Source organism: Neodiprion pinetum, chromosome 6, assembly GCF_021155775.2.
Source record: "Neodiprion pinetum isolate iyNeoPine1 chromosome 6, iyNeoPine1.2, whole genome shotgun sequence".
NCBI classification, from domain to species: domain Eukaryota; kingdom Metazoa; phylum Arthropoda; class Insecta; order Hymenoptera; family Diprionidae; genus Neodiprion; species Neodiprion pinetum.
This window is the reverse complement of record NC_060237.1, coordinates 31408620-31436576: the sequence shown is the minus strand read 5'-3', so window position 1 is coordinate 31436576 and position 27957 is coordinate 31408620. Positions and strand designations below refer to the sequence as shown.

The window sequence follows — 27957 nt, the reverse complement described above, 5'->3', positions numbered from 1 at the left end:
AGAGTGAGATTGCCCGTTCGGTAAGGGTAGAACTGCTACGTGACTTGTTAGTAACAGCGTTTCTGGCGTTCATACGAAGAGGCCTAGGACTTATTTTCTCCCAATCCCCGAATTCGGGAGAGATAAATTTGTTAGCCCATACTTTGTCGGTGTTCGTGTCGTTTCTTTGTTATTTCCCCTCTGCATTTATTTCACTACAATGGCAATGTCTGGTTGATAAAGATCAATTATTTAATACACATGCTTGTAGAATATCCATTATTGTGGAAATCAGTAGGAAAGTCAATCAACCCGTTGACGCTAACTGCGATCTTGATCTCTCTAAAATTTTGCAATCTCCTTGTGTAAATGTGTCAACTTGTGAGACAAGTTCGCAAGGTAGACACACCAAGACAACTGTGCAACCCACAGTGATTGAGAAGTTAGGCTGTAACTCCGTAACGTATTATTCTGAAGGTGGATCAATAAAAGAGTGGGTATGGATAGGTATATAATTTGGGTATGCATGTGTGTTGCTACGGAAATAAGGTGCACGGCGTGGCGATAGAAAACAGGTCGTCTGAATTTCTACAATGAGCGTAAGCTTGCGTCTCGAGCGGTGCAGTGTCTCAGCGCTGGGCGCTGGAAATATCTCTGACGGTGAGTTTCTAGGCCTCCCTAAGACTCTCCACGAATTCCCTTTGCCCGCCCGCTTTCTTGAAGGGCCTCTTCACTCGCTGAAGTTTTTCCCAGGGATTCGAGGAAAGTCTTAAGTTAAGTTACTGCGGAAATGAACGCACATTTTTCAGTAATACGAGTATCAATTATATTTTCACGTGGAAAGATCAGACGATTCGGACTAGCAAGGGAAGGCTTTCTCACCTTTTCAACATAGATTTGGGTGAAGTATACGTATATTAAGTTTGGATCAGACGATTCCCCAAGCCGTTTGCCTGCAATCTGAGATTGTCAAAAGTTACAGGATTTTGAAGTCGGAAATTTCATATCTTTTACCCGATATACATATTTCTGAAACGACTACACCGATCAAAGTGACTCAAAGTAAAAAACTCACACTAAAACGATCTTTCAAGTCAGCATGGTGACAAAAATCAATTTTACTTTATTGTAAAAAATTATACAATTCATTCGTTGTAAGAATTTGGTAAATTTGTCAACAGTTGGAGGCTTCTCATCACTTTTGGGATTAAGTAGGAATTTAAAACTAACAGCTTGCATTATCGTTGGATATGAATTTCATTTGCCGAAAATAAACTACATTCACGCTACTAAAACTGCGTTTTGCATTGAATCGACTCTGCTGGTATCAAATCATGCTGTAACTAACGATTACCGATAGCCTTGAAGGATTGCCAAACGGGCAAAAATAAAAATTGTGTGCGAAAATTAAAAAAAAAGTACGTTTCAATTTAAAAAAATGGTAATTATCGTTTTTGTTTAAGCTTGCGGGACTTTCGGTATTAGAAAATTTTCGCTTATTATTTCAATCGGTACAGCCATTCCAGACTTATGGCGGATAAAATAAACGGCTTGGAGAATCGTCTATGTATTAATTTTTAATACACGAAAATATTCTAACCAAATTCAGGATGGAAAGATTAGGGGCCTCCCCCTGTAATTAGAAACCGCCATGGCTTAGATAACACGAACCTACATAAGATCGAGATGAACTCGAATAGAGCCGGCCAATGGATGCTCCGGGGCTCTGCTTGTGATTACATAATAAAGGGGCTAATTGTAAGCTGTTCACACGCATACAGGATAAACACGAAAAACTACTCCACCTATTTCGAATGTATTTTCGCTAATATTTTCCTATGATCCTCCGGGTGACATAAGTTACGTGTCGTAATTGTAACGTATGCAGGCATCGCACGTATAAATACTTCAGAAATAACGATCCCTTGGCCAAGTCAAAACGTGCACAATGTTGGGAGAGAGGCAGGCAGGAGAACACCCCTCGTGCAGTTCGAAACGGTTTTATAAAGATTTGAAGATGAACTGGAATTGAGCAATTCAAACTCACCACCTCGGTTACGTTGCCAGAACCCTCCTTCATGCCATCTCTGTCTATCCGGCCACCTGTAATCAGATATGACTTTAGGTATATCTGTATAATATACCGTGTAGGTACATATAATGAGGCTGAAGTTAGCAACTTTGACGTAACGAAGCATCAAGGAAAAAATCAATGTTGCGCAATTTTAGAATTATTTTCAAGGAAAAGTTGGCTTCGCAAAATATGAGTATACATTGATTTATCATGGTTTATTAAATTTCCGACATTCCTAAAGGTGCGAAGTAACGATTTTACCTAAACATGCAGCAATCGTTACAGTAACGTTACTAACTTCATCCTCGTTGCATACCTGCATGCATTTACGATTGCGTCAAGCTATTGTAAATATTATATTATATACCGTAAAATCTGATTAATCTGCAGAATTAACTGGGACCGGGTCTAGTTCGGATTAGCAAAAGTTCGGACAAGCTCTGTTCGTACGTGAAGTTAGTTGAAAGAACGTTAATTTTACGATATAAGATTGTAAGCGGACCTTTTCCGATAATTTTCATCCAAACAAATTATACCTATAATACCTATAACATTCTAAAATATCAGGCTTTCGCTCGGACAAAGTGAACCGTGGTTCGGGTAACAGGATTCGGATGACGCCGGTTCGGATAATCGAGATTCTATTGTTTACCGACAGTTTCCTGTGAATCCAGCCGCGACTGGTGCAGACACCACACAAGCGTAAACCACGTGCTTGAGGCTCGGCATTGTGAGCTGCCGGAACGAGTCTCACGCACGTGGTGTAGGTATGCCGCCTGCGCGGAGTTTGCCATGGTGCGAAGCAGCCGAATTCACCGAAGACATTGGATACGTAAAACGCTAATCGTAAGTTGCGTCACAAGTTCACAAGCGCAAACTTTTTGGTCTCATGCAGTCCCTCCAAACTTCATTTCGATATCTGCGCCCGTTCAAAACTAATATTTGCTATTCTAGTTGCTGTATACATAGGTATACGGTTAAAATGAATGATGTTAATGATTTACACGTAGTGTGTAACACAGCGGCCTATAACTATTTTCATACCCTAGGACTCTGTACACACCCGTACTACCTATTAACGCAAGATAAGTATGTCGGTGGGATGTTAATTTTTTTTAAATATTTTTTTTATTTCATGCCAACCATGGTTGGAATTTCCCTGTTCAACGTGGGCCAATTACTACACGCTGATTGCGCGTAGAAGTCAGTCACAACAAGGTGACGATGAGCTTGCGTCGCGTATACTGTGGTAGATAACATACACATTATAAGTGAAATTGCCACCGGAGTTTTGCCTAACGGTTACATCCAAATTACGCGAAGGTGATGCGCGTATAATTCAAGTATATGTATAATAAGGTTGCTTTGTACGGGGCGCCCCATCGGATAAAACAAAAGTAAAATTTAAATAACTAAGCATTAACACTGCATAACATTCAGAGGTAAAGATTTGTTCTTAGGCAATATCGTTCGTAAGCGGAGTGATTGACACGTATTTGCCTTCGCAAGGAGCGTCGAATTGCGAAAAGATTCCGAAACGACGCGGGAAACGTTTTTTATTATCTGAAAAATCGCTTACCAATATTTCCAAGGACAGGTGCATGTGCCTGCTCACGCGACGGATTTTTGTAAACGCGGTAGCAAACAAACCACTTGGGCGATTTGGTTGAAATTTGAACAGAAAATCGTCTACATCTACGCAGACGATGTTCCAATATCTTTGTCAGACGTTTTTCACATCCGGTTTCAAAATAGCCAACGATAAAAGATTTTTTTAAATTCGTATCTTCTATATTCGCCACAAGATAATTCATTGAGAATTAGAACAGGGCTTTAAGTTATGGAAACACGTTTGAAGGAATTTTTCCACAATTTTCGATCACATGGTTCGGTGTGCGAGTTTGTTTCCGTAGGTACAGGAATCTAAACGAAGTGCTGAATCGATTTTCTTAAAACTAGTATCTGACATGCAGGTGGTGTGCACAGTGATACGTGGCGCAAAGGAACGAAGCTTTTTGGCCAAGCCGCCTTTTCTTTCAATTTCCATGCAACAAGGAAACTCCAACAATATTATACTTCGAACGACGTCCCTAACTATACGTACGTCTTTTAACTCCTCGAAGGCCTTATTATACTCGGCATAATTTGTCTTTAATAGTGTTATGTATAAAAAGAGTCAATGAAGAACGTCCTTTGAATGATGGACAAAGGCACTTATGTTACAATATTTTTGAACGTTATAGGACATAGCTTTGCAGTACAATCGATAGCCACAGGCACTTAGGCGGCATTTTATTCTAATTTTCATAATCCTAATCGTGTTCGAGTTGCATAAATTTCTCTCATGTCACATTCTATGGGACACCCTGTACGTACCCTGCAGGTTTTGCATACACTATTCGGTGTATACGTATAACTAGCGCAGAGTCAGCGAAACCAGTGAAATTTCGGAAACCTTTGCGCCGTTGGTAATGGCGGCGTGTAAGGCAACGGTTCAATGTCGGTTTGTAGCTATTAGTAGAAAGTATTCAAGCCTTGAGAAACTTTCGGCACGGTGGTACCTATCAGATTATAAGCGTCCGTTCGTGTGCGGTTGGTGCCTAAGCAGATTCATGTGTATTTATATGTGTATGCCTCTTGTGTGCGCGCACCCGGTAACGCAGGCTTTTTACCCGTTAATGCAACGAAAATCAGTTTATTGGGAATCTGGTATCTACATTATAAATTATCATTCGATACACTTGTATGTAAGTAATCAACGTTACATGATAATTGTGGACCGTTACCGTTTAACCCGGCGCAGTTCACGTTATTATGCCATTCTTTTCACGTATATTATACCTATAACTTCATATTTGGGAGATAGATAATTTTTTGAATATCTTCGTAGAATTGAATCGAAAAATTTGATCAACTTCTGGGCGCTGTAGAAAAAATTTTCAAGCAAAAAATTCATTAAAAAGTTTATTTATCCAGCTAGGAAAATTGAATTCAACCGTAATTATCAAAACTTCCATTTTTCGTATATTTCGACGATGGTTGAAATATATTTTTTTTTCATACTACTGAAGTGCGTGTAGTCAGACGCGAAGGCTTGCAGAGTACATAGATGGATACAACGATTGCCAGGCGTTATAAAGCCTGCGGGGCTCAATGAAAGAAGGCTGACAACATCTCCTAAGAAGTGCATTGACGTACCTTTTTGTCGAACGGGTATAATTTTGACTTTTCGTAATTCGTCAGCGTAATCCAGATTTCGGTAATGTCACGAATGGGCTGGAGACACAAGTTTTCACTTACTGATAAATCTCACGCTCATAGTAATTACCATATTAGATACACACCGTACATATGTTGACGCTACGTATGTATACACGGACTGGCCGACAGCACGTACTGCCTTCGTATTATAGCCACTCACTGAATTTGAATAACAGTAGCAACAACTACGTCTATATAATATTACAGCACATACCGCACTTCATCCTTACGATATGTAAAAATATTTGATTATACGTATACCGGTTAATTGTATTTCACAGCTGGTAGAATCTTCCGATAGATTAAACGGGTAACAGACTTCTTGGCGGGAAAATACTTTGAGGTAGTTTGGAAATGCGGCAGGAGGGCGGTACTATACACATGCACGTATAAATTTGGAAACTCGAAACGTCCGAGTGTATAATTATATTTTACTGGGACACAGTGTTACACATATCACTCGCGTTCGACACGTTGGGAATTCTTTCAGCATTTTCGTTGAACCGAATACCCGAAACAACGAAGGACCGGCGTAAGGGAAATAAAAATGCTTATACCGACGATTGCGCTGTTGAGTGCAGCGGCTGAATTGTAATATACCGACGGACAGGCTGGCGTAACGGCGCTGAAGCCTTTCCACAATACTACATCATCAACCAGATGAAACTTGACGATGTACCGCGAGCATAACGATTCGTTAGCCGAGCAGCAGTTCGGTAAATGCAATTTCGACAATTTCCGACAGAGTACTACGGCTCATGTGGCAGGAACGCGTTATTCGGCTTTACAGGCTTACAAAATGTCTGCCTGCCTATGTAGCTAAGGTAACAAACTGAGTGCTGCCGGACTATAGTAAATCAGATTAAAACCTACTGCTGTTAGAACCTGGCCGTGAGCCAATCGGTAGATAGATTAAAGAATCTTGACCAATCGGTCGTTCGGTCCGCTGGAGAACGGTTAGCCAGGTGCACAGGTAAAGCAGCCATTCCCTGACGTTGGCACGTTACCTGCGCAGGTAGTCGGGGGGAGGGGGAAGTCGCCGTTGAGCGAGTCGGCGGCGCGGGGAGCGAAAGGAGTATGCGGCGTTGATGGGGGGTGCGGGTGCAGGGAAGTGACGAGGAAGGAAGAGCAAGGGCACGGAGCGACGAGGAGGAAAGTGGCAGAGAGGGGCAAAGGGAGAGCCCCAAGTAAGCTGTGTTTGTGTGTGTTGTGTGCGAGCGCGTGAATGCGGTGTGGAGGGGGTGGATGATGAAGAGTGGGGGGGGGGGGGGGAGCTTTGAAGGAAGCTCGAAATGAAGAGACGTAAAACAGTTACGCACAACGGCTCGTCATCAGACGTTTCAATCTTTTCAATCATTTGATTGGTGTACACCTGTACAGAGGTGAGTTCTGATTGAATCAAGGCCACAATTTCGTCTGCTGCCATCTGTTCAACCTGCATAGCAGACGACATGGGTGGCCTTGAATCTGTCAGAATCCACCTCCGTAGGTGTACGCGCACACTGTGTATTATAGCCGTGCGTACAGATATTTACGCTACACTGTAGATCTGACAAATGAAATGCATAGTACCGAGAAATGGTATTCTAATGTCCCTTTATAATTTCGTTCATTTTTCAATTGGTTATTCTCCAATAATGTCCAAGAGATGCTTTTTCGTTCGCGGGGGAAGGGAGTGAAAGCGCCTCCCTCAAGGTGCGACACTTAATATGTAACATGATATTGCTATGGAATAATGAAAAATACATTAGGTTTTATATGAAAGGTTGAAAGAAATCTTGGAAATGTATGTCTTGTACAAAAAAGAAACATCAATTTTTGTCACAGTTTCGACCCTTGGTGTGCGCCCTTCCAAGGATGTTTATTTATTTAAACATCTACAGCAGAAACATAAGAAACTTTCAACGAACCATTCTCCGTATATAAACAGTAGTGCAACAAAGGAACACGTTACTGACTTCGTACAAAATTCAGACTATGACTGTTGAAGACTCAAATTTTACGCTTCACACAACGCCACTAACTGCTCTATTTGCATTAAACACTTAACAAACGAAGGAGGAGTTTGGGCATACTCCAACCTTTGTTGTCCTACAGTTTATAATACGGAGAATGATTCGTCGAAATTTTCTTTTAATTTTGCTGTATATGTTCAAATAAATACATGTCTTCAGGAGGCTCCACACCAAGGGTCGAAATGTTAATAAAAATCGATGTTTCCGTTTTGATCGAGACATACATTTCAAAGATTTCTTTCTACGTGTAAACTTTGCAGTCAAGATGATTCCTACATTTATATGAAAGGGTTGAAATCCGCAAGAGTTACAGGCGTAGAGTAGTATTACTTCGTGTTTAAAACATTGCTATGACAAAAAAGTACCGCTTACATTTTCATCGGGCCAACTATATGTTGAAAAACAAAAACAAATCGTAGGAACGTTTCTCGCGGTTTTTTATTAAGAAAAAATTGCTTCTGTAAAGAAGCGAAATACTTCTACACATCTATACACTTATTATTGGTGTCGTGTTGCCATCTTCTTTTGTTTCATTTCTCATTTATTCATAGACTTGTATTTTCAAGTAATTTAATATCAATGTCACTTGAATTACATTGAATTTATTTTTTTATAAAATAACTACCTCTTGTCTTCATTAAATAAAAAATGTTTTACTTGTTCAACTTGACGAAAAGTTCCGTAATTGAACCTTTCTCTCCTCCCATATCGTAGAAAATACGTAAACCTGCATAGGTATATCGCGTGTCTAACGGCGTAAGACCGTAAGCGCCATCTTACGACCTTTTGCTGTTGAAAAAGTAAAAGAGCGTACATTTTATTTTGATCGTATCTAGGCTTGAAAAATGAAAATATGGTCAGAAACGTTGAAATTAACAAGCAGTTTAATTAAGGACAAAAGATCGTATGTATTAGTGAATACGATGTTCTGCTACTGACTCAACCATAAGAACCTATGTCGACTAATTCCATCAGGTCTGCTAGAATGATTTTTTTCCTCTTTTCTTGGGCTCAAGTGTAAATTCATAACCTAAAAGCAAAAAGTCATATGTGCTCGTAGACCCTTTAGTCCTGATGAAATTTCAAAAAAGGATCTACTATGGTAATTGCAATTTGTAATTCCAAGCTCTCGTGCCTTTTCGTCATGCAGCAAGTTATTAATTGAAGCTTTCTAAACCTGACCGTATCCTCAAGTCAGCTGCAAGCCTCTGAAACAGCTTTTTTGCAACGCCTGTACGCGATGGGCAATTATAACTTCTCGCACTGTGAAGTGTAGAGTGTGGGCGAAGCTGTAGACGATTCCTAAACCGGACGAAAGCCGTGCGGGAATGTATCTAACCGTGCGAGAATATATCTGTCGTGACTTGGGACTGCATTACGGAGTCACAGCCGAAGAATACGGTCGCGACGGTGAGGCGAAAGACAGAAAGCAAATCAAGAAAGTCAGCCATCTTGACAGGCACTACCGATATTGATATTTATACCAAGCATGTATACTAACTAGTGTGCCAAATTCGCTTATTTTGTTAATTTGTAGAACAAAAGGAAGTTTTGCTCGAAACAGATTTTGTGATAAATGTAAAAGTAATTCAGTAGAATTTTATTGTAGCCGTGTGTTTGGTAAGTATAATATAATACAGAAATCTATCATAAAAAATCGTTGTTCTAGTTTTGTTGAGTGGAATTTCGGGTAAATTACAATTTGATTTTATTTCTATGTGGTGTGTTATCACGACAAGTTTGCTGAAATGTATACTATTTGTGAACATAGGCGTCTACTTTGATGAAAGTTTGTGGTAAGCAGTGAAACGGCAGTGGAAGAGGTCAAGTTGAAGAAGTTTCGCTTCAGAATCCTAGTCCATTCCGAAAACAGGAATCTTGTAATGGGCGACTGATTCATGCGCATTCGCACACTCACATGAATCATTCTATTATTTTTGTAGATTGCTTTTGCATAATTTTCAACTAAATCAAGAAAAATCGAAAAGGGGGTTTCGTGAGGCAAAGTGTAGTCGAATTCTATTTAATATGTCGCTTAAATCCAACGCTACCGTTTATACCTGGTTTCGATTATAAAATAAATTTAATTTATGTAAAATATTTGACATATATCAAGTTGTTCACTCCGCCGAAATCCTCTCACTACATCGACGCGTCGTTCATCGACTTTCAGTTACCTTCAAGAGGTAAGGAAATTTAAATTTGTAATCCAACAATCATTCCTTTCCTGGCTTATCTGATAGCGCGATAACATCCACTGTCCACAACATTCGGATGCTTAGTCGGTACTTGGTGACCGAGAATTACTGACTGTGCGTTCTAGTATATTTTCGCGATGCAATTCCAGGCTAACTTTCAACTTGTCCGGAAGCGTTCGTTAGGACGTCGCAACTGATTGCAGTTTCCCTAGTCTTCTAGCGTTTCCATTGGCTGAAGTCTACGAAACTTGCAGTCAATGCGCACTTTTTCTGTAAGTCAAATTTACCACAATCAGACTTGGTATGCAGGTTCGTGGTAAAGTCGAGTCCATTAATCATGGAAACTAGAGTAAAGGAGACTTATCTCTACTGTGGAGCATATGAAAAATTCGTCCTCTAAAATTTGTCGCTTAAGTAGTGTAGATCTCATCGAAAGCAGCGCTGTCATGGTAAAGTTCCGAAGTGAAGTTGGTATGAATTGACACTATATATATAAATATATATATATATATACATATATACACACAGCACCCACACACCTATGTATATAAACGCCTATCGTGGCCGAAATGAAATTGCGTGGAAATCGCTTCCGTTTTCCCACCACTCGTTGAATCTTTGCGATATCAGCGCCGTTCAGCGTCAGCCAGCACAAGCCTTATGTGCGGATTTTTGATGCTGGATCAGATGTTCAGAGTAGTATCACTTCGTGGGGACTCCTTTGCTCTAGTCTCCGTGCTGTGAATCATCGCATGTCAAGTGATCTCAAGTTGTAATGCGTCAAGTTAATCTTAGACCATATACTGGGTCTAAGAAGTTAAGTCATTTAATATTTTAATTTCATTTTAGAATCTTATTTCGAGACTTTTGTCATAAGAACATCTAAATCTGTGAACAGATGGAAAAGATCTATTGTTAATATTGTATAAAAAGTAAATATTCTCAAGACCCATACATTATGAAGTTCATTGTTTCTATTTATTAGGCTTAAATGTAAATAGTTTTTCTATGGGCAAACAAATTTGGCACCATTAATGCTTTGCAAATGGAAGATTCCAATGGAAGCATTGTGTTTAGAGAAATTCACAAAAATGGGTGGCTGCGACGCACGGAGACGGTGGAAAGAGAAGCCGCGAGATTTTGGGTAGTTTTTTGTATCCATGACGATGTCGAGCCTTATTTTGAAGGCTACAACAACCAAAAACAGGCAGCCAAACATTCATTTCTTTGGAATTCATCCTTACAAAACATTCTTCATTTATCACCAACACTTTGTGCTACCGAACAGCAAGATTTTGAATTCTGTGTCAACTTTTCTGACCAGAGGGTCCTACGGCTAGCAGCTCCAACCTATCAGGATATGTACGACTGGGTACAAACTGTTAGTAGAAAATTAACTGAGATGAAAATTCTGAGCCCCAAGGAAAATTTCTATTCCAAAGGACCCGGAGCTGAAAGGCGCCCTACCAGGGATCCGACCAGTCCCCTACCCCTGCCACCTCGTCCACCCCCATCACTTGAAGTACAGGTTCACGTTCCTTTAACAAATTCCGACTCAGCCAACACAGAAAATCAAACTGAAATTGCTCGTGTCGGTTCTATTAGTTTACCGACAAACCAGACGAATCAACTGAATCATGAGGAGAACTCAGCTACCATAAATCAATATCCAGTGTCTGAAAGTGTGCCAAATGTCTTTATCTTTGATAATATACCAGGGCATAATGGTAGGGAGCCATCTAGTCAGCCTAGATTTATACCTGAAGGACACCGAGATAGACACAGTGAGAATGTCTCAAATATTGAAAATAATAACTCCAGTTACGAGAGCCTATTTTTGGCATCCTCTCATTCTCCGATCACACCTGGCAGATTGATCGAAAGCAATAACAGTCCAGAATCGGCAGAGAGCAGGCATTATGCAGCTCTAAGAGAATATAGAAGTTTAGCTCCAGTTTCTCGACCGCAACAAAGTGGAACTCACAGGGCTGTGACGAGAGAAGGAAACGGTAGACAGCTGACATTGAGGGAGCAACAGGTACTTCAACTCAAAAGAGAAATCGGCCACCGCGCTGGAGTCAGATTACAGCTGAGAAGAAGAGATTGCAAGGACAACATTGCTTTTGTTGACACATTTGGGACAGTCTGGTATAAATGTAGACTCATATATATTTGTCATACAGGAGAAGTTAACGGTTTAGTAAAAGTTAACGGGTTTGATCCAAGACTGCAATAGATATTAGAATGTGCTGATGTTACCATGTTCTTTTGTCCATAGTTTCATATGTTTTACTTGTAGGATTGCTGGATGGAAACAACGTGAGCAGCCAATGCTTTACAATGTGCTGCATATCGGGGATCAGGTGCTCAGTTTAGCTGGAAGTCCTGTGCACAGTGCGACGTCTGCACGTGATATTCTCAAGAATTGTACAACACCATATGTAAGCTGACAACTTTTTTAATATCCATTGTAAATAATCAAATCTTGACGGTCTATTCATGAGGTTGACGTTGGTAACGTTAGATTAATGATGCATGTTTAAGAAAATGGTTACTTTCTAAATTGTTTGAAATTCAGTTTGTAAATTAAAATAAAGAAGACATGTTCATACTTTGAAAAGCCAACTCCTTGAAAGTTGTACTAAAATTGTACAAAAATTTATTCCATGATGTTTGGTCATGTTATCGTTACTAACTTCAGCCTTGTTTTTATTCTACTATCAACTTGACTTGTAAATTTTTGCGTCAGATACTTCAATTGACACGTAACCCATCTTGTACAGGTAGAGATGATCGTCAGGAGGCTCCCGCAGGGTCGAACAATGACTTTGATTAGGGGGAGCGATCGCGAAACTGACAGTCATGGATTTGGGCTCGAGTTACAGGGCAACGAAGTGATCGGGGTTGGAGGTATGGCATTGACTTCTGGATTGCCACCTGCAGCTCTTGCGGCTGATCCATCCATGCCAGCGGGAACTTTCGTAAATTGGACATTGACGGAAGTAAATGGTCGGCCATTAAACATACTGGGCCAAGGAGAAGACGCTCGAGAACGTCTTGGAGGTGTCGGACTCGATGTTTCCGTTGTTATGCAACCAACTGATCTGGTATCTTCTTTGAAGAAATTCTTGCGTAGTCATCGCGGATATAAAAATTACCTACTAAACTAACAAAACAGATAGTCTATAAGGCTCTAGCTATGTCAATATAGCACGAAAAAATTCTTCCAAGCTAACATCCATGTAACTGCTTTTGAGTAAACAGTACAAGCGAATTTGACTTCAGCTACGGCCTTAATATATGTAAATATTCCTAATGTCAATGTCAAACTAAAACGCAATAGCTATCGTTGATCACGTTTGATTGTTAGCGAATCTCATATTAAATTGTTGTCAAATTGATATTTATTTTTGTATGAATGCACATGCTTGAAATGCATTACTGAATATTCAGCAACCAAATAGCGCAATTCGTAGTATTAAATTTTTACAAGAAGAACAGAATCTATGCTTTTTTTCATTGTACGAGGTTACTCAATCTTTAATCGTCTCAGTTTTCATTTGGTGTTTAACGTCAAAATGGAAAAAAGGCTCTCTCCCATCGGCCATGATTTCGCCCAATAATGTTTTGTTTTGCCCTTAGATAACAAAACATTATCACTCAAGATTCATTTTGGTTCACGCTCTTTCTTTATTCAGAGTTAATTCCTAAAGCCTGCTGCTAAACAAGAATTTTGATCAACTCTATGAATTGATTTACGATTATTCGCCATTCCTTTTCCTTACCCATTCCTCTTGACTCTAAATTAATTCAGGAGAGCAAATTCTACATTTTTGTTTGATTGAACTGAATTCTATTCAGTGATTTCAGTTCATTTCATTTATTTGAATATGATATATAGATACTAAAATCGTTGTCGTAAACTTCCCTAGCGAGATCCATGAGGTTTCAGAGGAAACTCTAATCAATTTTGAATTGAATTAAATTTGAGAAAAATTTTACACCTGAAACGAAATCAACAATTCCAAAAATAACAATATATTTTTAGAGATTTATAAAGATATTTCCTTAATGTTCCGTAGAAGCTAATTTTTTACCCAAATCTCACTGATTTCTTTTTGGCAGTGAAAACCCTGAAATAATATGGTAATTCGTGAAACACCTGTGAACGACTGTTGTGAAATCATGTGTGCCATCTGTCCAACACTTTAAGTGTGTACCAAGCGTACAGTCCAGTGGAAGAGTTGTCAAGATAGACATATAATGTAATGGAGAATTGAAAGTGCAATTGAAGTTAATCGAGTTGGATTTAGTTGAAACAAAATTTCCATAATGTAGGAAAAATTAAGAAAACCGGCAATTTCAGCTACAGTAGCACAATTATTGATGACTTCATAAAGATCTCCTTTACTGAATCATTTGTACAATGAAAAAATTCGCATCGTTAGATCGATTTCAATTAACTACGGTTCACTTTGTTCGTAAATAAATTCTCTAAAAATCTGGATAATCAGATTTTGGATAAGAATCTAGTATTTTTTATTATGGCATTGGTGTACTATTCATCACTTACAATGATTTCGCTAATCGTGTTTTATTTTTTTTTGTTTGCTTTTTTTCTTCAGTAACTGAGAAGTTGAATACAAAATATGACTGTTGGTTTGTAAAGATTTCATTTATGAAGAAGATCAGCTCTAATTCATTAAAATCTATGAACGGATACAGTTTGCTTCATTGTAAAAATGATGCAATAACGTGATCTTTTCAAAATCATCAATAATTGTGCTGTGTTGTATCTGAAGTTTACCTACGGTTTTTGTATTTTTTCCATGTCAAGGGAATATTGTTTCAACAAAATTCAACTCGATTGACTTCAGTTGCACGTCCAAACCATTGTTATATCATATTTCTGTCTGGACAGCTCTTTAACTGGACCGTATGATCGGTACACTCTTAAATCAACAATGGGAATTGCAGTTCTTTCTTTAATCTCATACTCGACAATGGTCTCGAAACATTTCAAAGTTCATCTCGATCGTATCTCGATGATACTTTTATGCCGAGTAGGCTCCATTGCAGTTGTGAGACAATAAGTTCTTCTTCAGTCTTGTACACCCATACGTTATTGAAAATAATCTCTTTACAATGTTTTCTACTAGTTGTAGAACTTACTGCCGTGCGTACGTCGCGCAGTCTTATTTTAGATATTTTTCTAGTGCCCAGACTTCAAAGCATCTAACCTTATACTAGAACGAACAGATTTGGGGGATGGAATATAATAATTGGAGACAAACAATTGTTTTCAAATAACTCTAACAGGCTTAAGCTGTAGAATTAATTAATAATAAGATAAGAATTCTGTGATAACTAATAATACACACGGTGAAAGGGAAGTTGAATATTTGTAAGCAGCGAATGAATTTATATAGCACAATTTCTTGGTAATAATCTGCGTTCTTATGTATTATTTCAACGAATTTCTACTGTTGTATGTAGTTGTTCGCGATAGAATTACTGTTATTTATGTACAGTGTTATTAGTGACAATTCCGCTGAACCAATATTATATTTATGGAATGCAAGACACTCATGATTCCGTTGGCAATTTCCAAGCAAACTTAATCAAATGAACTATCTTGGTCTTATAATAACATAAATTCGCAAATACAGCAGCTGTTTTTATTTACAAGCATCCCGTGGTATTATTCTTAAAAACAACGAATTTCCAGATTATTCGACTCGTTCTCGCGGGGTTTGCGGTGCAGCGATGGAAAGTGGGAAGGAGGAGAGCGTTTCAGACTACTATAATCAGTACTATTCATGCTTAAATACTGTTTCATGGAGTACTATTCTAATGATATTTAATTTTTAACGTGACACGTCGTTCCGGACACTTATATTTTCCATAATCTATTTATAACCGCGACAGTTGGAAAAAAAGAAAAAAAAATTTAGCATGGGCAAAATTTCGGAGTATTCGGCCAATCACATCGACTCCGCTGAAATGATATCAGTCCGGAGAAACTGACTGAATGTTGATATATAGGAAAAATGGTCGTCGGCGACGTGTCTGAATATGTGTGTGATTGGAAAAATGAAAAATTACCATTGCAGCGATCGCGTGGTGGACTGATAGGTCGGACTGTGGGGTGAATAGAACTGCGCGTACCACCGGCGGTAGGCAAGAATCGATCGATCCTCACGAACCAAAAGGGGCCTTTGCTCGAAACGCTTGTGATTCCAGACGGCAACATCCCGCTCGAACATTACGCTTTCGCCAAACAGTACCAGAGTAGCGAGCGGCGCAAGCAGGGGGGGTGCGAACATTAGATGTGTAACGCGTTGCATTAGGGGCTCCAGCGGCGTGACAGTTTGCAGAATGCACATCGGCCCCATGCTGCTTTGCACGAGCAGTTCCACGTAACCGGGTCCTATCTGTTCGGCTCGAACGTCAAGTTCCAGGATTGGGATGCGTTCGAACAGGATCAAGCTGTGACGTAACCGCATTATCGCCTTGTGCGACTTGTTGCCGCTCGCCGTTTTATCCTTGCTAATCTTGCCACCACCGTTTTCGAACTTCCCCGTGCCTGCTACATTTTCTCGCGATATGTTGGGGTCGGTTTCCGGTGCATTATCAACCTCAGCCCCACATTCCTCTTCAGCCTGTGCCTTTCCTGCTTCCTCCTCCTTTGCCATTGTTCGCTCTTGCGGCGGCGATACGTGCGACGTCCATTCCGCTCCCGTCCAGCTGTGACGTGCAAGCCACGGTACACGCTCGCTTAGTAGAATCGAAGGACCGTGAACAGCGCTAAGGTGAGCCCAGTCAGCTCCGTTTTCCGGTATTTCCTGGTGATGGTTGAAATACGAAAATTGATTGCAATTGTTATGAGTTGTATGTAGAGTAATCGATGCCTGTGTTATCACAGCTAACAAGACGTTAAGAGACTTGTCCTTACTCAAATTATTCCGCAATGAAATTACACCTGTTAGTTAGTGTGCAAAGTAACAACTGTGGATTCTGCGTCAATAACCGTGGAACGTAAAGTTAGACAGATAAAGGAAAAAAGGTATATGGGTGAAGGATGGGGTTTTTCGGACAGAGTTGCTAGTGCTAAAAGTAAAACGTGTAGGTACGTAGTGTATGTGTCATTAACCCAATAGTACAACTGAGAGGCAAGATTATCAGAGTACTGCTAGTTGATGGCGAGATTTTTTGAGGAAATCATACCAAGTTGCAATACTGACAATATGTTGTCGAACGATGCATTTTGTGGTTTAACAAAAAGCGGCTTATCGGCAAAAGCATTTGTAGCGACAAAACGTATCTATTTACGGCCACCGCGAAGTGTATTTTATCGCTAGATGTAGGGGAAGAAAACTAAGTTGGCATTGTTTGTGTCACTGTGATGTAACATTCAGTGAGCAATTTGCTACGCACCTGTATATGACTGTTGACAATGAACTCGTTTCTTCCGTGATAACGCCACCTCCCGTCAGATATTTCTCCGAGGGCTTGTGGCCGCCAGCTTGGCTTTGCGTTCTCTGCGTGATGCCAAACGAAGATCAATTGGTTGACTTCGCAGCAATCCCACGCCTTGGTTTTCGCGAATTCTGGCACTATAAAAAATTCAAAAGAACATGTCATAGGGTGGAGATTTCAAAGCTGGGACGCACGATTCGTATCGATGCGGAGATCGTAAAGAAGCTAAATATGTAACAAAGTTTAGATAGGATTACTGCAGTATAGTGGCATTTTGGAAATTGAAAATCGTATACGCATCGTGGTTCGTAGATCAAATATTCTGGGAAAATGTAAATTGAGGGATTTGAGACTTCAAATTCTAACGGGTGTAGAGGAACAAACGCTGTCGTGTCACGGAACCTATTGGTATTATTATTGTTATTTTTCTTCTTTTTTTTTTACGACTTACAGAAATCGATTACTGTGTTTATGTACGCGAATTGAATACCTTTGTCCGAGTATGGTATGTCCTGGCATCGACCGTCGGCTCCTCTGAAAAGCCAGCCGTGAAAGGGACATTCGAGACAATCTCCTCGAACTCTGCCACCCTCTCCCATGTTCGCGCCTAGGTGTGGGCAATAAGCATCCAGTACGCTAACAGTTCCCTTTTGCGTTCTAGGATTGATTAAATATTTTATATTGATAATCCGTGTGATGTTCGTTTCCCTTGTATTTCTTTACATATTATAGGTTTTTCATCAAAATGAAGGATGAATGTACCCATACCTAAAAACTGCAAAGTTCTGTCCAAGAGCTGAGATGTGCTTGGCTTCGCCACGTTTCAAATGCGAGCTTTCCAAGAGCGCGAACCATCCGTTCGGATACACCGGGGGTAGGTGACCTACTTTTCTGTTCTTGTTCCTCGAACCACCTCCACTCTTACCATCACCTAATCGCTTGTTGAGCCAAGACCTCTTCGCGTCATTTTCCGTCAAATCCTTATTGGAGTGTTGTGAATAAAGATATTTGCGTTAATCTCTCTTATGCGCAGATAAATTATCTTCACTTTGTTCCGATTATAACGAATCAAACATTTTCTAAAGCACTTGGCACAACTCGTTGTTTCTATCGTTCTTACCTTGATCCAATTGATTTTCCAGAAGAATGCCAGGTAAATTAGAATGAGCGCGGATGTTACGGCACTCACTATCCACCAGACGACTGCCATCTTATCTTTGAAGGTAGTATCACTCGTTATTCTACAGCAGAGAGTGTCAATTATTATACCGCGTCGAGTAAAATCCAACTATACGCGAACGCATACCGGCGCGGGAAAAGGCCGCTCGTGGGTAAAAAAATTGAAACCTGGCCAGGCGAAGACTATAGAAATCGCGTGCACTGAAGAGGTAATATCAATTGCTTAATCCAAGATGTTTAGAAAAAAGAGAGAGTCAGTGACACGGAACTTAGGAATGGTGGAGTTCACGATGCTACGAAAGCAGTCCCGAGGCGTGTGTTTAATTCTTTACAACTGGAAAACTCCGACACTTCTACATCCTTTATATGGAGCGATTTTGAGGGTATGTCGAGTAGAGATATTGTAGTGTACATCACAAAATCAAGTCACACCGGTAGCATAAGCGCAAGTGTACCGAACCTTATGTAAAGATTTTATGTAGTATATATTGTGATAATCCCCGCCTATAGTCCTTACATGTGTAACAGGATCGCCGTATTTGATACGACGATACGTGGCGCTTGGCGAAGTAAAACAAATTTGTTCGTATCTTAAGAGAACCATCGGCTTATCCTCGATCTATCCGCAGAGGCAAGCGAGAAAGTGGCGGGGATTGCAGAATGGTGGGGTGTTCTGACGCCAAGCCAATATTGGAATGTATTTTATTCACTGAATCGACATTTGTGATTCCCTACAATCCCCGATCATGCATACATTTATCATACGAATCGATATACAGAATCGGGCTCGCGTACAGTGTTTCTTTCCGGCAACTGGTTTTTCCACCGTTACTCCATTACTATTCACTATTAACTATGCACAGTCTTCTGTTGACCGCTGATGTCCTCTGGCATCCGGAACGCATTATTCAAGATCCAAGATTCGTGATCTATAATCCAAAACCGAATATCTTCAACTTATAAGGGATTCTTTATCATCTCGATCGATCTTCCGTCAACTGAATGAGATTCATTTATTGCCCGTCTATAGCAGTTTACCATTTTCAACCCACCGCGTATTATATCACATAGGTATAAACCTGTTAGTCCAGGAAACGGGTAGAAAAAAGGGCAGTTTTATGTCACGGCGTGCAGAAAGGATGAGACCTGCGGATTCTGATATCGATAATAGTCCACGTGAACGCCTACTACTTTCCAACCAAAGATTTGAGTTTCTAAATTTTTTACACGCGTTTAAAGTTTTGAAAAACAGGTCTTCTACTAGGATCTCATAAACTATTGATTGTGCAGAAAAAAAGTTGAATAACTTTTTGCAGGTCTTAGAAAGACAAACAATTTCCTTTTTGGAAAATTAAAATCGGTCTATTAGTTCTCTTGTAAAGAAATAAAAACCGGCTGAAATGGCCATTTCTTAATTAACTAATTATGAGTCCAATAATGCATGTATGGCTTTAGGAATCTCGGAAAATATGTCTCTTAGGGCACTCGAGAAACTTGCAAAACCGGGGCTCGATCGGATAAACAGTTTGTGAGAAAAGCTATTTGTTATGAAAAAACCGACTTTTTTTTTGCAAGGAATTTGCAGAGCCGCAGAGCGTCGTACAGCAATTTGATTAGCGGATTTTTAATCGAGAAGGATCCTATTATCATGTACACTTAGGGGCGAAATGATTTTTTATTATCAAGTTGGTGAAAAATGGCTCCAAAAAGAGGGTATGTTTTTCAGCCATAAACAAATGGAATTTCATCGCCAATTTTTACGTAACAGGGCTACGATTAGTCTCACTCGAAAGCTGTTATTTTTTGACGAATTTACAAAAAAAAAAAATTGCCAATACTCAATTAGGGAGGGAGATAATTTTTTTTTTTTTCACTAATTATTGCACCGCCGGTTTTAAACATAGAGGGCTAAAAATTGGACACGATACGAGAAAGGGTTCGTACTAACCGACAATAAATTCTGGTAGCAGTTGCTCATGAATTTGTTCATCCGCTTTGCGGTCAACTCAGTGATAAAATACAGGACCGCGTATGGCGGTGGAGTGGGTGAAGCCATCTCGGCCGGCACGCGCTCGCGCTCAAACTGGATTCGCGCGTTCAAATTCCACGAACTTTGAATATCTCAAGAATAAGTTAACATATCGGGTTCTTTCTTTTTTTAAACCCGACTAACTTTTTCCGCTGATCAAGAATTTGTTAAAAAAAATATTTTAAAAAATGATCTTCCGTTCCAAATTTGTTTATATACATTTTTTTTTTCTCTTTTTTTACCATTAGTTTATTTATTTTTTTATTTCACCTGAATTAAATCATATTGACGTCATATTATTGCTTTGATTACAGAACTCGCAAAGAAAAAGATCAGCTAAAAATACATTGTTATTGCAGTACGCGTCTCTTCGTTTTGGAAAAAAATCGACAAAATAAGGGACATAACGTAAAATAAGGACAAAATAAGGTTTGAAATAATTATGAAACGTTTTTATAAGTTACAATGGCCTATTTATTATGAGAATACGTTACGAATAATATCAGAATAAGAGATAAAAAACGTTGGAAAAAAGTCAAACACATTCAGACACGTTTTTTTCTTCATTTTTACGAATGTTACAATATTCTTATATTTAATGTACTAAACAATAGCTACAGACATTTTTACTTAAATATTAACAATGCTTTCTTAAACATACAATTCTTTACAATCAATATTTACAAGTCTACGTATTCTACGCTGTTCGCTCGAGTTCTTTTTATTGGCACCTCTGGTTCATCATCGCTCTCGTCACTTAAATCATCTTTGATCTCGTCCTTAAATTCTATTTGACTATCATTACTGCTGTCATCATATGGATGAACTAGAGGTGCCAATAAAAAGAACTCGAGCGAACAGCGTAGAATACGTAGACTTGTAAATATTGATTGTAAAGAATTGTATGTTTAAGAAAGCATTGTTAATATTTAAGTAAAAATGTCTGTAGCTATTGTTTAGTACATTAAATATAAGAATATTGTAACATTCGTAAAAATGAAGAAAAAAACGTGTCTGAATGTGTTTGACTTTTTTCCAACGTTTTTTATCTCTTATTCTGATATTATTCGTAACGTATTCTCATAATAAATAGGCCATTGTAACTTATAAAAACGTTTCATAATTATTTCAAACCTTATTTTGAATAATATTTTTTTTAACAAATTCTTGATCAGCGGAAAAAGTTAGTCGGGTTTAAAAAAAGAAAGAACCCGATATGTTAACTTATTCTTGAGATATTCAAAGTTCGTGGAATTTGAACGCGCGAATCCAGTTTGAGCGCGAGCGCGTGCCGGCCGAGATGGCTTCACCCACTCCACCGCCATACGCGGTCCTGTATTTTATCACTGAGTTGACCGCAAAGCGGATGAACAAATTCATGAGCAACTGCTACCAGAATTTATTGTCGGTTAGTACGAACCCTTTCCCGTATCGTGTCCAATTTTTAGCCCTCTATGTTTAAAACCGGCGGTGCAATAATTAGTGAAAAAAAAAAAATTATCTCCCTCCCTAATTGACTATTGGCAATTTTTTTTTTTTTGTAAATTCGTCAAAAAATAACAGCTTTCGAGTGAGACTAATCGTAGCCCTGTTACGTAAAAATTGGCGATGAAATTCCATTTGTTTATGGCTGAAAAACATACCCTCTTTTTGGAGCCATTTTTCACCAACTTAATAATAAAAAATCATTTCGCCTCTAAGTGTACATGATAATAGGATCCTTCTCGATTAAAAATCCGCTAATCAAATTGCTGTACGACGCTCTGCGGCTCTGCAAATTCCTTGCAAAAAAAAAGTCGGTTTTTTCATAACAAATAGCTTTTCTCACAAACTGTTTATCCGATCGAGCCCCGGTTTTGCGAGCTTCTCGAGTGCCCTAAGAGACATATTTTCCGAGATTCCTAAAGCCATACATGCATTATTGGACTCATAATTAGTTAATTAAGAAATGGCCATTTCAGCCGGTTTTTATTTCTTTACAAGAGAACTAATAGACCGATTTTAATTTTCCAAAAAGGAAATTGTTTGTCTTTCTAAGACCTGCAAAAAGTTATTCAACTTTTTTTCTGCACAATCAATAGTTTATGAGATCCTAGTAGAAGACCTGTTTTTCAAAACTTTAAACGCGTGTAAAAAATTTAGAAACTCAAATCTTTGGTTGGAAAGTAGTAGGCGTTCACGTGGGCTATTATCGATATCAGAATCCGCAGGTCGCATCCTTTCAGCACGCCGTGACATGAAAAAATACCCGTTTCCTGGACTATGTGTATTATTTTCAAATCTGAGTATCCCCTCGCGAAAACAGGACGCAAGATGGAGGCAAGTCCTTTGACCGGTCGACCGGATTCAGCCGCGCATTGTGAATGTTCAGATATAGGGGATGGATTACGAATTTCGCGTAAAATTTATTCCCAAGTTCATTAATCAAGGTAATCTATAGGGCTCTTGCTAAAACTGAAATGAAATTTCGGGTGGTGTTTGGGAACCGGGCAACCCCGCCTGTAATTTATATTTATATAGGTACAGCTCTCAAGCATCGAATGATGTCGTGCGATTTGTTGTTGTCTAAACTGCAGAATATATTTCATAATTTCTAGCAAGCAATCGATTATGCAAAGAAGGACGATGATGCCGTGTCACTAATTGTAGCTGTTAAGCGCTGTTTAAGCTCTCTGGAACACTCGTTGGGTGTAGCAAGCGAGTATTACGATACAAACATCAATTTTTATCACACGTGCATGAAAAGGTGGGCTTTGCGTAGCAGTTGAGCGGAACAAAAGTACCCGATTTCATCTCGGTGTTGTAAAGGTAGGTTCGCGCAGGCGCAGTCTACAATTACTTCACTTTCGTTCCTGGGGAGAAGAAATTGACCGCTCGCGTCCCACAAAATTACCACGTAGTCACCACTTTTCATTCGCCTGTTATAAAAACTATCGTATACTATACTATACTATACATATAGCTCCTCGTCCGAGAGACAATCTGCTACCATGCGACTATGCGGGTTTCAAGCAAAACCCGATGGCAGTAGTCGCATCAATGGGCTTCGTATAATACATCGAGGTTAAGGGTACGAGTAGTATCGTTTTCGACACTGTACTACACGGCCGCCAGCTATGGCGTGCAATAATTTGGCATTCGCGATTACCCCAAATTAGATGTTTACGTCGCGAATTATTTTTTTGGGCGCGACATGTATTGCTACCCCGATTTTTCGATACGCTTCTGGTTAATCGACTCTTTCGCGACAGCTCCGGCTAAGAGAGTATTGTGGAGAGGGGGCTGGATGAGTTGAGGGAAACAGAGAACAAGACAAAGAAAACAGAGAGAAATAAATTTAAAGTACTTGCGCTTTAATTGAAATTCACAAAATAAACAACGAGAGAATGAGAAAAACTAAGGTATGCCGAGCGCAAGCACGAGCACAAGACTTGTCGAGCTAACAACAGAAGAACTTAATATCTAGCGTAATCGAAAAGTAACTGAAATCAAAGAGAAATAAGCTAGTTTAGCGAATTGGCACTACCGGTGTCTCACAAAATCCAACTCAAGTCGTAATGCAAGCTGCCAATCGCTTAGACTAACTTACATTACCTTACTTGCTGTCTAGCGAAAGCTAAATCAAACGAGATTAAGAATATCACAGAAGATATGCGCAACGATGCTGTTTGCGCGGTTCCCTAAACTATACGAGGGGTGACTCGCTATGCGCGTCAAAAACCTAATCCCCCAGACACAATTAAGTCTCGATAATACCAAAAGAAAAGATATATACTACCGGGAGTCGGAATTTTTACTCGCAAACCAAAAATCCAGCTATGGTCACGCGTCGGAGAACGGTATCAAAATTTTAGAGCATCTCTGTTTCTCTGTTCAACCTGAGGCCACTCCAGAAAATAACAGCGTCAGCGAATTCACCACCTCCGTATCAGTTAGTTCCGGCAGTCGACGACATTCCTCGAGACGGACTGAAAAGTCCTCGTCGCTAGTTCGGGTGGGGGTCAAAACTTGGATGGATCAATATTCCGAAATTTCAAACATGCGAAAATAAAGTAATGAAAGATGAATTGTTCGAAATCTTGATCTTGATTTTCGAACAATTCATCTTTCATTATTTTATTTTCGCACGTTTCAAACCTCGATGTATCGGTCATTCCAAATATTGATCCAAACATTGATCCATCCAAGTTTCCCACCCGCTGGTTCTACGTACTCCCGTAAGTTGCAAATTCCATTTATAAAAGATGTCCGCTAAATCTCGTGATCTTTCTGCCCGTCGCGCAAACGAGTGGTCATAGTTCGCTGATATGACTGCCGTTGTCGCGGATTCGAAATCTGAAAGCGAGCTTGGTGCCAGACGAGGATCTGTATCGCTTGTGAAATGACGGCGGGGGGGGGGGGGGGGGGGGGTTCCGGTGCGATATTCCGCGTCGAATTTCTCGGTTATAATTGCGATCTACTTGTCACTGGGGTGTCTCTCAACGGGTGCTCGATTGGCGAAATATTCTGCATTTCTATCGGGTATTGAAACATAATTGGGTGTGGGAATGGTCCCGTGGCAACGTTGGCCGTAAATCGTCGACGCTGTCTTGATCCTTGACTAACCTCCGGCATAGTGCCGTTCCTAAACAGTTCCTGCTAATGTTTCCCTCCCGCGAGGCGGCCGAACAGGTATGTTTGGTGAGGTAAATGTCAGCTGATCAACCTCAAGTAGATTACCAGGCGTCCTTTGGCTGCGGGTGGAGAGTAGGGGGCAGACGCAGAGACTGGCTTACAAAGGGCCGGAGGAAGTGGGGAGAAATGCGGAGGACCGCGTAAGAAACTGGAAGTCCCTGAACTTGACTGATTCTGCCTTTAATAGGCGTATGCCTCTACCTACCAACCCGCAAATGGCGTACCGGTTGCCACAATTCCCGACGTTTTTTCGACCGTTTTATACCGCCGGACGTTCAGCGACGAAACAGGTCCAAGGATAACATTCTTTACATCTTTAACACATATTTAAACGTAGATTTATATTTTTCCTATCAAACCTTGGAAAAAAAAAAATACCTGCTTCGCGTAGTGGTCGAGTCATCTGTAAGTTTAGTAAAGACACAGCGTGGCTAAAAACTTTTCTATGCTGACGTTACACGACATGAAGTACAGTAATAGTAATGATACTATAGGTATAACCGTTACCGTTTCGACGTATGTGCCCTTGGAATGGGTTACTACTATGATTTTTATGAAAATCTTGGTTCGTACTATTAGTTATTGAATAGAAATGGTATAACTTGTCACAAAAATTGCATGCACTGAATATAGGTAATTACATCAGGATCTTGAAATTTTAGGTAAAAATGCTCTATGTCGTAGCAAAATTTCACGTTAGAAAAACAGTTGGGAAATTCGACACTGCCGCAGTGCGCTATATTTTATAGAACTCCTCGCTCATCCAGCTCATCGCGTTGGACAAAAAATATCAACATTCGCGATAAATGATGTCTAATGTTGGGCTAGTTACGTTGTGTGCACCTTTAGAAGATTGAAAAGAAATGTAAATTCTGAACGAAAACCATTTGGCGGGTAAAGCGTGCTATACCATACATTGGCTACTGCGTTGGCCGTTTTGTCATTAAACTGATAAGAACAAAATTTCAATCAGGCGCTACCGCCGACCTGTTAAAATTATTCCAATTAACTATTGTTCGGGAATGGCGGAAAGAGACTCATTAATTTCGAAAGGCATTACACATTGCTCGGGTCGCACGTTTTTTACACATATTACACCTTGATGGGTAAGTAATTCTCGTAACGGCATTAACTTACTTGGACACAAGCATTATATGATATAATATGACACAAGTGAATGCCATCATCGAGTGATGAGTTGCACAATACCACTGTGCACAGTATGCATTTCGTGTGGACAGAAAGTTGTAAAAAAAGCATTCTTCAAACAGAGGAAAATCTTTGGCGATTTTTCGCACAGTAACACTTTCCGGAAGTGCACTCCTGGATTTTAGCTTCGTTAAACGATTATCGACCCATTTTGATCATTCGTATCTCATTTTCTACGATTTCTGCGTCTAATAAATACGTGCTACGATAAAGATCTACGTTATACTGCATACATTCATTTTAACATTGAATTCTCGACAGCACGGATATCACAATTTCCTCAAAATTTTTTTCCCAATTTGCGAAGCAAGCACACAATTTTCATTGTTACTTCGCAGCCTCTTTACATTATAAGTAAGTTATATACGGTATAAAAGCTCTGAACTGTCAGTCGTGAGCGTTTTTATACCCTGAATGCAAATTCAAAAGTAATTGCGAAAGGATTTTGAACAAGTAGTACCTATACACCGATAATCATTGTAAGTAGGGTTGCAGAGAACCGTATATATTTCACCGATTCATTGTCCATAAATGAAATTGTACGAAGCGTTACCGTATGCGGTGATGCGCGAATTGTAAGGGAGAAAAAGGCACGGTAGTGCGTTAGGCAAGGCGAAGATTTAACAGAATTTCAATCAGTGGTTATAATATTGTAGGAGGCAATTATTACTCACCATTCCCAAGCAGTGGTGGAGTTCTCAAAGAGAATGACGCGAAAAAGGCGGGCGGGGCAGGTAGTTGAGCCGAGTCTTTGATCTTTTGCTGACATCAATATTCTGCGAAGTGTTAAGTTGATGCGGTGCATATAAGTGGATGATAAACAGGCGTGGTCATATGGGTATGAGTAGTTTGCACGCATATAAACGTAGATACGTAAAATAATACCTGTACTTGTGCATCGAGTACGTCTCGCTAGACGTGTACGCCGCTGTGCAATTTGATACACCATTCCCGTATAGTAATTTTACCTACGTATGTACTAAGCGAGGTGTTGCCCGCGTGGCAGGTGCATGCGCCCCGTTGCACATCTACGCTCGCTTGAAGATCGGAGACTGCAAAGGTTCGACCCGATTCGAGATCCGTGGCTAGCCTGATCAAATTGACCGAAGGGTGGGGTGAAAGGGATGAGAAAGACGACGACGTTCTTGCATGCGTGCCGCATCCGCACTGCCGTGTGTCACAGTGTATGTGCCGCGAGAACGGGGGAGCGAAACGGATTACGGAGAAAAACTTTACTCTGCAGGCTCCGGTAGGGCGCAACATCTCCGCGAACAACCAACGATTGTACGGGTGATAGCTTGCGAGGATTTCACACCGTTCGTTTTTACTCTGTGAAAACAATTAAGCTTCGTCGAAAATTCACCTTATTTACGATGTGGAATTCTCAGTTGTACCTGAATCTTTTCTGTAACATACGTGTTCTTAAAATCGAATTCTATCAGAGAAATTTTTAGAGCGTTTTCCCTCAGCAGCAGAGAGATATATACATATATATATATATATATACGTTTGAAAACGCGGACATTATTGTTTTCAAGCGGGCATTTGTAATTGGCCGTACCCTATGAGTATTTCCATCATATCAGGTATACACCATAGAGCTGTCGGTATTTTGGTATAATCTCCTTGCAATATACGACGGTATGAGCACGAGCTCTCAACACAGCGATACCGAAATACCGACGTCTCTAAATATCAGAGACGTTTATGTTCCTGATCATTAAATTTAATGGAGCTTTGTTTACGTGGAATTGCTTGATGAGATATACCCATACGTCAAGGCATACGATTAGTAGTGTAAACACGTATATTAATACTTCTATGTTCAACAGGTATCGGAATTTGAATGCTTGCCGAGAT

General features: G+C 39.9%; 3 protein-coding genes across 11 annotated transcripts in view; 1 reads left to right on the top strand and 2 right to left on the bottom strand.

The window, feature by feature from the left end:
- Window positions 1-6132, bottom strand: part of LOC124222197 (apoptosis-stimulating of p53 protein 1) — a 34210-nt gene extending 28078 nt beyond the window's left edge. For 3 of the 6 annotated variants that reach the window (XM_046632925.2, XM_046632926.2, XM_046632930.2), the window contains exons 1-2: window positions 5398-6132; window positions 2027-2082 (exon numbers count right to left, since the gene is read on the bottom strand). In XM_046632925.2, the coding sequence (XP_046488881.1) occupies window positions 2027-2082; window positions 5398-5404 (63 nt within the window). In that variant the 5' untranslated portion in view covers window positions 5405-6132. Of the gene's footprint in view, window positions 1-2026; window positions 2083-5251 lie in introns of all 6 variants that reach the window. The other 3 variants (XM_046632928.2, XM_046632929.2, XM_046632932.2) reach the window with 3 other exon arrangements.
- A 4075-nt stretch (window positions 6133-10207) lies between these two features.
- Window positions 10208-15193, top strand: LOC124222513 (uncharacterized). 2 transcript variants are annotated; one of them, XM_046633584.2, is made up of 3 exons: window positions 10208-11675; window positions 11827-11968; window positions 12413-15193. In XM_046633584.2, the coding sequence occupies exons 1-3, from the start codon at window positions 10573-10575 to the stop codon at window positions 12695-12697; spliced, it is 1530 nt and encodes a 509-aa protein (XP_046489540.1). In that variant the 5' UTR covers window positions 10208-10572; the 3' UTR covers window positions 12698-15193. The 2 variants fall into 2 exon arrangements, with proteins under 2 accessions (XP_046489540.1, XP_046489539.1); XM_046633583.2 differs by having other exon boundaries at window positions 10212-11675; window positions 12311-15193.
- nvd (cholesterol 7-desaturase nvd) lies at window positions 13658-27131 on the bottom strand. 3 transcript variants are annotated; one of them, XM_046633587.2, is made up of 7 exons: window positions 26983-27131; window positions 26772-26873; window positions 18127-18247; window positions 17775-17986; window positions 17497-17663; window positions 16965-17143; window positions 13658-16372 (listed from the first exon to the last, which is right to left on the bottom strand). In XM_046633587.2, exons 3-7 carry the CDS (start codon window positions 18214-18216, stop codon window positions 15629-15631), a joined length of 1392 nt encoding a protein of 463 aa, XP_046489543.1. In that variant the 5' UTR covers window positions 18217-18247; window positions 26772-26873; window positions 26983-27131; the 3' UTR covers window positions 13658-15628. The 3 variants fall into 3 exon arrangements, with proteins under 3 accessions (XP_046489543.1, XP_046489544.1, XP_046489542.1); XM_046633588.1 differs by lacking the exons at window positions 26772-26873; window positions 26983-27131 and adding an exon at window positions 18703-18791; XM_046633586.2 differs by lacking the exons at window positions 26772-26873; window positions 26983-27131 and having other exon boundaries at window positions 18127-18617.
- Between the last annotated feature and the right edge of the window lie 826 nt (window positions 27132-27957).